The 10,803-nt window shown below is 46.2% G+C and overlaps 1 protein-coding gene across 1 annotated transcript in view; it reads left to right on the forward strand.

Moving 5' to 3' along the window:
- Window positions 1-7,649, forward strand: part of dgki (diacylglycerol kinase, iota) — a 119,716-nt gene extending 112,067 nt beyond the window's left edge. The window contains exon 34 of the mRNA XM_034163178.1: window positions 7,490-7,649. Coding sequence (XP_034019069.1) covers window positions 7,490-7,591 — 102 coding nt within the window. The 3' untranslated portion in view covers window positions 7,592-7,649. The remainder of the gene's footprint in view (window positions 1-7,489) is intronic.
- The last annotated feature ends 3,154 nt before the right edge of the window (window positions 7,650-10,803 follow it).

Raw genomic sequence — 10,803 nt, forward strand, 5'->3', positions numbered from 1 at the left:
CAATACAGCACCAACACAGCACCAGCACAGCATCAATACAGCACCAACACAGCACCAGCACAGCATCAATACAGCACCAACACAGCATCAGTACAGCAACAACACAGCACCAGCACAGCACCAGCACAGCACCAACACAGCACCAGCACAGCACCAACACAGCACCAGCACAGCACCAACACAGCACCAGCACAGCACCAGCACAGCATCAGTACAGCACCAACACAGCACCAACACAGCACCAACACAGCACCAGCACAGCACCAGTACAGCACCAACACAGCACCAGCACAGCAACAACACAACACCAACACAGCACCAGCACAGCATCAGTACAGCACCAACACAGCATCAGTACAGCAACAACACAGCATTAGTACAGCACCAACACAGCACCAACACAGCACCAACACAGCACCAGCACATCAGTACAGCAACAACACAGCATCAGTACAGCACCAACACAGCACCAGCACAGCAACAACACAGCATCAGTACAGCACCAACACAGCATCAGTACAGCAACAACACAGCATCAGTACAGCAACAACACAGCATCAGTACAGCACCAACACAGCACCAACACAGCACCAGCACAGCATCAGTACAGCACCAACACAGCATCAGTACAGCACCAACACAGCATCAGTACAGCACCAACACAGCATCAGTACAGCACCAACACAGCACCAGCACAGCAACAGTACAGCACCAACACAGCATCAGTACAGCAACAACACAGCATCAGTACAGCATCAGTACAGCACCAGCACAGCATCAACACAGCACCAGCACAGCATCAATACAGCACCAACACAGCATCAATACAGCACCAGCACAGCACCAACACAGCATCAACACAGCACCAGCACAGCATCAATACAGCACCAACACAGCATCAGTACAGCACCAGCACAGCACCAACACAGCATCAACACAGCACCAGCACAGCATCAATACAGCACCAACACAGCATCAATACAGCACCAGCACAGCACCAACACAGCACCAGCATAGCACCAACACAGCATCAGCACAGCATCAGTACAGCACCAACACAGCACCAACACAGCATCAGTACAGCACCAGCACAGCACCAACACAGCATCAACACAGCACCAGCACAGCATCAATACAGCACCAACACAGCATCAATACAGCACCAGCACAGCACCAACACAGCACCAACACAGCACCAACACAGCACCAGCACAGCACCAGCACAGCACCAACACAGCACCAACACAGCACCAGTACAGCAACAACACAGCATCAGTACAGCAACAACACAGCATCAGTACAGCAACAACACAGCATCAGTACAGCACCAACACAGCACCAGCACAGCAACAACACAGCATCAGTACAGCACCAACACAGCACCAACACAGCACCAGCATAGCACCAACACAGCATCAGCACAGCATCAGTACAGCACCAACACAGCACCAACACAGCATCAGTACAGCACCAGCACAGCACCAACACAGCATCAACACAGCACCAGCACAGCATCAATACAGCATCAATACAGCACCAACACAGCACCAACACAGCACCAGCACAGCATCAATACAGCATCAGTACAGCACCAACACAGCACCAGCACAGCATCAATACAGCATCAATACAGCACCAACACAGCACCAACACAGCACCAGCACAGCATCAACACAGCATCAACACAGCACCAGCACAGCATCAATACAGCATCAATACAGCACCAACACAGCATCAACACAGCACCAGCACAGCATCAATACAGCATCAGTACAGCACCAACACAGCACCAACACAGCATCAGTACAGCACCAGCACAGCACCAACACAGCATCAACACAGCACCAGCACAGCATCAATACAGCACCAGCACAGCACCAGCACAGCACCAACACAGCACCAGTACAGCAACAACACAGCATCAGTACAGCACCAACACAGCATCAGTACAGCAACAACACAGCATCAGTACAGCACCAACACAGCACCAACACAGCACCAGCATAGCACCAACACAGCATCAGCACAGCACCAGCACAGCATCAATACAGCACCAACACAGCACCAACACAGCACCAGCACAGCAACAACACAGCACCAACACAGCAACAGCACAGCACCAGCACAGCACCAGCACAGCACCAACACAGCACCAACACAGCACCAGCACAGCACCAGCACAGCACCAGTACAGCACCAGTACAGCACCAACACAGCACCAACACAGCACCAACACAGCACCAGCACAGCAACAACACAGCACCAGCACAGCACCAGCACAGCATCAATACAGCACCAACACAGCACCAACACAGCATCAGTACAGCACCAACACAGCACCAACACAGCACCAGCACAGCAACAACACAGCACCAGCACAGCACCAGCACAGCAACAACACAGCATCAGTACAGCACCAACACAGCATCAGTACAGCACCAACACAGCACCAACACAGCACCAACACAGCACCAACACAGCACCAGCACAGCACCAGCACAGCATCAATACAGCACCAACACAGCACCAACACAGCATCAGTACAGCACCAACACAGCACCAACACAGCACCAGCACAGCATCAATACAGCACCAACACAGCACCAACACAGCATCAGTACAGCAACAACACAGCACCAGCACAGCACCAACACAGCATCAGTACAGCAACAACACAGCACCAGCACAGCACCAACACAGCATCAGTACAGCAACAGCACAGCACCAACACAGCACCAACACAGCACCAGCACAGCACCAACACAGCACCAGTACAGCACCAACACAGCACCAACACAGCACCAGTACAGCAACAACACAGCACCAACACAGCACCAGTACAGCATCAGTACAGCAACAACACAGCACCAACACAGCACCAGTACAGCACCAACACAGCACCAACACAGCATCAGTACAGCAACAACACAGCACCAACACAGCACCAGTACAGCACCAACACAGCACCAGTACAGCACCAACACAGCATCAGTACAGCAACAACACAGCACCAACACAGCACCAGCACAGCACCAACACAGCACCAGCACAGCACCAACACAGCACCAGCACAGCATCAGTACAGCAACAACACAGCATCAGCACAGCACCAACACAGCACCAACACAGCACCAGTACAGCACCAACACAGCACCAACACAGCACCAACACAGCACCAGCACAGCACCAGCACAGCACCAACACAGCACCAACACAGCACCAACACAGCAACAACACAGCACCAACACAGCACCAGCACAGCACCAACACAGCACCAGCACAGCACCAACGCAGCACCAACACAGCACCAGCACAGCATCAATACAGCATCAACACAGCACCAACACAGCACCAGCACAGCATCAATACAGCATCAACACAGCACCAGCACAGCACCAACACAGCACCAACACAGCACCAACACAGCACCAGTACAGCACCAATACAGCACCAACACAGCAACAACACAGCACCAACACAGCACCAGTACAGCACCAACACAGCACCAGCACAGCATCAGTACAGCACCAACACAGCACCAACACAGCACCAGCACAGCATCAATACAGCACCAACACAGCACCAACACAGCATCAGTACAGCAACAACACAGCACCAGCACAGCACCAACACAGCATCAGTACAGCAACAACACAGCACCAGCACAGCACCAACACAGCATCAGTACAGCAACAGCACAGCACCAACACAGCACCAACACAGCACCAGCACAGCACCAACACAGCACCAGTACAGCACCAACACAGCACCAACACAGCACCAGTACAGCAACAACACAGCACCAACACAGCACCAGTACAGCATCAGTACAGCAACAACACAGCACCAACACAGCACCAGTACAGCACCAACACAGCACCAACACAGCATCAGTACAGCAACAACACAGCACCAACACAGCACCAGTACAGCACCAACACAGCACCAGCACAGCACCAACACAGCACCAGTACAGCACCAACACAGCACCAGCACAGCACCAACACAGCACCAGCACAGCACCAACACAGCACCAGCACAGCATCAGTACAGCAACAACACAGCATCAGCACAGCACCAACACAGCACCAACACAGCACCAGTACAGCACCAACACAGCACCAACACAGCACCAGCACAGCACCAGCACAGCACCAACACAGCACCAACACAGCACCAACACAGCAACAACACAGCACCAACACAGCACCAGCACAGCACCAACACAGCACCAGCACAGCACCAACACAGCACCAACACAGCACCAGCACAGCATCAATACAGCATCAACACAGCACCAACACAGCACCAGCACAGCATCAATACAGCATCAATACAGCACCAACACAGCATCAATACAGCACCAACACAGCATCAATACAGCACCAACACAGCATCAATACAGCACCAACACAGCACCAGCACAGCACCAACACAGCACCAACACAGCACCAGTACAGCACCAATACAGCACCAACACAGCAACAACACAGCACCAACACAGCACCAGTACAGCACCAACACAGCACCAGCACAGCACCAGCACAGCAACAACACAGCACCAACACAGCATCAGTACAGCACCAACACAGCATCAGTACAGCAACAACACAGCACCAACACAGCATCAGTACAGCACCAACACAGCATCAGTACAGCACCAACACAGCACCAATACAGCATCAATACAGCACCAACACAGCACCAACACAGCACCAACACAGCAACAACACAGCACCAGCACAGCACCAACACAGCAACAACACAGCACCAACACAGCACCTGCTGTTTTCTGATTATTTTACACTCATTAAAATGTGAGAAACTTGTTTTGAAAAATGGGCAACTTTACTACACAACTGGCCCAAAATCACCAGATTTTCAGTTGAGTTTTTATTTTTACTTATTTTCACTAATTCTTACTGTCATTGCAGGCACAGCATACAACAAAAAGCAGTGCATCAGAACAAAACACTCACTCTTTCACTTAAGGATAAACACTCGTTCATGTCAGGGTACTCATAAATAGTGCAGTAAAGACACAGGTTAAAAACGATTAACATTTGCTCACTTTGGATTATAGTATTGCCCATTTCAGGATGTATTGCACTGATGTGTGAGTTTAATGTCTTTACAGCTGTTACTAAACAATTATTGTTGAAAATTATTTAAAGTTCATTTACAAACCAGATTACATCTAATCTAGTAAGATTATCTCCAATTTAAAACCATTTGTAGACATTCATAACTAATCAAAACAATCAATATATGCTAGTTTAATGAGCTGTCTCTGAGAAAATCAGGCAGCTGGCCATGTAGGTGTCCGGATGGCCCAACTCAGATTTTGATGACATTTTAACCAGTTACCCTTCAAATAGATAATGGGGTTTATCTTAGCTAAACAAAAGCAAGACATGTGATCATGTGATGCAGTACTGGTATTCTGACACTTTTTCTGTCCAAAAAGCAAAAAATGTCTTTCTTTTTGGACCTTAACCTTGGAATTATGCAATGATCTTGACCCCTGATCATAAAACTAACTGATCATAAATTCCACTCCCTATATCTGAAAACCTGTAAATTGATACTTTGGTTCCTGAAACAGGTAAAGTATTGACTGGGATAATGAGGAGATTCAGATTTGATGAAGTAGAGTGAGATTTCAAAGAACCGTACTTTGCTGACCTTAAAGACCTGAACTCTATTAAACACCAGTCATATTGCATATCAGTATAACGGCAATAATCTCTTCCTTCACATTGATTCATTAAAAGCTCAATATTATCAATTCTTGTGGGAATACATACTGGGAATATGAAAAATTGGCAAAAATTTGCAGACTCTTGACCTTGACCTTTGTCATTGATCTTGACCTCTGATCATAAAATTAATTGCATAAATGAACTCCCCATATTGGTAGACACATGAAATGATGCCTTATTTACTGAAATAGGCTAAATACTGACTAATACATGACGAATTTCAAATTTCCCGCTCAGCAGGATTTGGCCCTAAAAGTGTCTGCCAATAAAATTCAGAAAGTGTTGATTATAGACATGTAAGGAAAAGTTCCACTGAACAGACTATGGTTTACAGAGGTTCAGGTTCTCCCTGATGATGCCTCATGCTTAGTTCTTCTAGCCACGTGGTTGGATTTGAAAATCACTTTGTCAAAGTTTGTCATTTTTACTGTATATTTTAATGTCACAGAATCTCGGCGTGTTTTGACATCAAATTTTGAATTGACCAAAAATGGGGTCAAATTTGGTCTGATGAAAAAAACAAACTTTACCATGCCTAATCAATCTATTTGAAGGGTAATTGGTGAAAATGTCATCAAAATCCAAGTCGGACCATTGAGACACCCCCGCCTGATTTTCTCAGAGACAGCTCATCAATCACGTTACCTATCTTAAAAGCACTTTATACGAATTGAATATCTTCATAAAACGGTTTAAAAACTGGGTTATTTCTCTTCTTTTTAAAGCAGTTTGTAGCTAATCAAAACAAATCAAAATAATAATTAATATTGTTTCAACTATTTTAAAATTACAAGTGAATGAATTATCTTGAAACTACTTTACACCAATTTCACATCTGCATAAAAAGTTTCAAAACAAAGTTACTCCACTTCAAACCAGTTTTGACTCGATGAAAAGCTAGTCAAAATAATCCTTTAATATCAAGTATAAAGAATCTGAATGAGTCAGTTTTGTTGGTGATTATGGGACTGATGTTTTCGGTATTTACGAGATCAGATAATCCAACAGGCAGATGAACAAACATATGTTTTATTACACACACTCGCACACACCTGCCTGCGTTCGTGACTGTTTTGATTTGGTCAGACTAGTCCCGCCGTGCGTCCACGGCGCCGTCCTTTCTGCTGTGTTCTGATCACTTCAACACTGAGCGGAAACGGAACCAGCAGTCAGGACTCACGCCAGCTCTGTTCATGTCTCCACCAGTCGTTTCTGTTCAAAGTGTTTCAGGCGTTCTCGGGTCGATCGTGTGTCAGAAACCTGTTTGGACACATAGTGTGTGCTGGTGAAGCAGGTCTGCTAAAACTCAACACAACCATCAGAACCTGGAATAAAGGTGACTGAAGTGATTTCTGATGTGTAAAAGAATGAAAAGAAACACACAAAGATGTTGAAATTGTGTGTATGTGTGTCGGTGGGGGGGGGGGGGCGCTCATTCTCCCACACTTTGAAAATTCCTGTTCTACAAAGTACTTCTAGTAGTAGTACTAAATCTTGATGCCCATTAGATACTGTTTGGTGAAGTAAATGAGTCTACGACCCCCTGTTCTCGGTTGGACGTTGGACAGCTGATTGGACGTACAGCCCCGTGCAGACTGCAGGTCACGTTCTGAACACGACAAAGGGATAAAACCCTCCAATAAAGGCAGCGGATGAAACACTGCTGCATTAAATTCTGCCATCTTCAACAAGTCTGTCTAATATTCTGTCTCTTTCACCGTGAACAGGGGAAGAGGCCGGCAGACCATGCAGCGGGTGACTCTGAGCTGGCCACCTACCTGAGCGCACAGCAGCAAAGGCCTTCTGACGACTTGGAAACTGCCGTCTGACACACGTGCACGCTCCACCTCTCTTGACTCTGCACGCACGCCGAGAAAAGAATCTGAGGGTTTGTCTGCAGCGCCTCTGCAAACGGAGACACGAAGCAGACACACGGAAGGAGCTCACCGCCGCGCCACACGCAAAACATTTTAATGGTCAATTATTTATGAGTATTTATTTGTTCACATTCTATTTATTGGTTGTACCGATTGATTTATTGACTGATTATAGGACTGTTAGCAGCCCAGGACGCAAGTGCACTTTGACCAGCGGTGACCGGCCGCTCATCAGTTCACGTGGTTGAGATGTGAATTTGTGTTGTTGTTTGTTTTGTGAAGGTTGTCTGTTTATTTATTTATTTTTTAGAATGACAGAGTAGGGGACCACGGGGCTTTCCTCACAGAGAATTCCACAATATTCTGAAGTGTGAAGTTTTGAAAGATATTTTACATTTTCAGACGATGATCAAATGAGACCCACATGCCAAAGACTGATGCAGTTTCATATCACAGCATCTGTGACACAAAAGATGCTGTTTTTGTGTCTTTAGGACCAAATTATCATGCTGGTTGCTAATCCTACAGATTACAGGGTCACTGGAGGGCAGCAGTTGGTTGTTTCACAAAGTTTAAAAAAAATAACCCACCTCAGATGTCAGTCAGGGGATTTATTTATTTTTTATTTTCCTAAAATGCAGATTGTCCCTCACGGTTTCCTGTCTGAGTTTAACACTCGGTGATCACTCGCTCCCACTCTTTGAGGCCTCTGTCTGCAGCTGATCGAGTTATTAATTAACAAATGTTGCTGCCAGCTGAACTGAGCTCAGGTTCTCATGTGTCCAAGGATTTCATTTCCCCTGACAGAGTCATTCTCTAAACTGCAGAATCCCTTCATATGTTGAATCAATGCTCATTAGAGCAAAAATCTGTCTTGAAGGACTTTCAGCTCCCATCAGAGTGGAGCTGTTATTCCAGTCAGGTTGTTTAGAAAGCACCAAATTACAGCTTCAGTTACCTCAGAGTTCTCACACTCACGTGAGCAAACACAGTGACTACGGCCGGAAGCAGAAACGTTTGCACCTTTATTTGGTATTTTATAGGACAAAACCTCAAGCAGACCAGACTGAGAGGGGAGGATGTCTGCTGTGACTGTTCTCCTGTAGAGCAGAAGGACAGTTATGAATATGCCCCAGTTTGACCCAGAAAAAAAAGGTGAATAAATGTTGATGTCCTTTGAGCTCCAAAAGTTTGAAGATGAAAATATGTCTGTGTCCAAATTTACCCAACGCCAAGTCAGCGCACTTCCAAGATATTTGGGGTTTACGTTCATCTGACAGCCCTCTGGTGTGAGTCCAGCGGGCGTGGGTGATGACCTCCTGGTTAAATTCAGTCATCAGTTACAAAATGTGTCCCTGTCCACGGCAGAATCAGGTCCTCGGGAGCTACGTGTCCTTCAGGACAGATGTGGTGTTTTGCTAAAGCTTTTGTGTGTGTGTGTGTGTGTGTGTTTGTGTTTGTGTTTGTTTTTGACTCGAGTCCAGTGCCGTTCTACCAGGTTTGGATTAACACATTGGCACCCTGACCTGAGTTATGGTCTGTAAGTTTGGACAGACGTGGGGCCGAGGACGTAGGTTTCAGAACCACCTGCAGGTCTCGGGCCTCTGTATGAAACAGATATCATAGATATTTTAAAGTTTTACTTTATTTTAAGAGTCATTTACTACTTATTTACCACTTAGCTGTTGACAAGCAAACTACAGCTGCCAAGAAAAAGTTGTGTTTTTAGCTTTTGCCAGTCGGATTGTGTGTGTTTGGTACTTGTGACCTTCCAGAAAACACGCAGCCTGCACGTGTGCATGTGTGCAGTAACGCGCCTCGTTCCATATCGGCTCTGACCACGAGGAGCACGAGTCTGCGTGTGTGCAGCATGTACATAACTACACACTGTGTGTCATGTTCTTACAGCACATGCGTGTTCCACGTGTGTTTGTGCACACATACTGGAACGCGTGTGTGTTTGCAGCATTTAAGAAGAAAAAAAATCTGAGCCATATTCAGTGCAATATGCATTAATCACATGATGTTTGTAAACATTTACATGAATGTTGAGTTTTTTAGCAGCAGAGAGACTCGAACGTGCAGTTTGACTTCACTTGACTCGTCTCCTCCTTTTGTGTTGTGTGTGTACGTTGATGGACTGAACACTTGTTTGCAGTAATTATTATTTCCCTGGTGGATGTGGGTCATGGATCACTTCCAGAATTGAATTTCAGCCAGTGTTAAGTTTCAGTGATGCCAACGTCGTTCCTGCGCCCTTACAAAAAGAAAATTATTCAGGTTTACTCGTAGTATACTTCTTTAAAACTCAAAATAAGCATGTGTACTTCTTATATACTTTATCAAAAATGTACTTAATAGCTTCGACTTAAAGTAAAAAGTTTGTGCCCTGAAAAAAGACCTTTACCCAAGTACTTTATTTAAAAATGAAAACAAATATACTCACGTACTCAGTAGAGATATAAAAGTAAGTCCCTTCGGCTGCTCCCTTGTTTGCACTCGGGGTCGCCACAGAAAATCCAAGGTGGATCTGCATGTTGAATTGGCACAGGTTTTACGCCGGATGCCTTCCTGACGCCACTCCACATTACATGGAGAAATGTGGCAGGGGTGGGATTTGAACCCAGAACCTTCTGCACTGAAACCGCATGCACTAACCACTTGGTCACCACCCCTGCCTAGTAGAGACATAAAAGAATATACTTAAAATAAACTTTGCTCTTACTGACAACTATACAGAAAGGTTTAAGTAACCAGTGCATCCATAAAGTATTTCACAGCGCTTCACTTTTTCCACATTTCAGAAGTTCAGATCCACCAGGACTCTTCCTAGAGCTGGCCTTCTGTCTAAACCAACCGCTCGGGGGAGAAGGGCCTCAGTCAGGGAGGTGACCAAGAACCTGATGGTCACTCTGTGAGAGCTCCACCATTCCTCTGTGGAAAGAGGAGAACCTTCCAGAAGGACAACCATCTCTGCAGCAATCCACCAATCAGGCCTGTATGGTAGAGTGTCCAGATGGAAGCCACTCCTTAGTAAAAGGCACATGGCAGCCCACCTGGAGTTTGACAAAAGGTACCTGAAGGACTCTCAGACCAGGAAAAACAAAATTCTCTGGTCTGATGAGACAAAGATTGAACTCTTTGGCTTCGTGTTTGGAGGAAAC

Source organism: Thalassophryne amazonica, chromosome 22 (assembly GCF_902500255.1).
Source record: "Thalassophryne amazonica chromosome 22, fThaAma1.1, whole genome shotgun sequence".
NCBI classification, from domain to species: Eukaryota; Metazoa; Chordata; class Actinopteri; order Batrachoidiformes; family Batrachoididae; genus Thalassophryne; species Thalassophryne amazonica.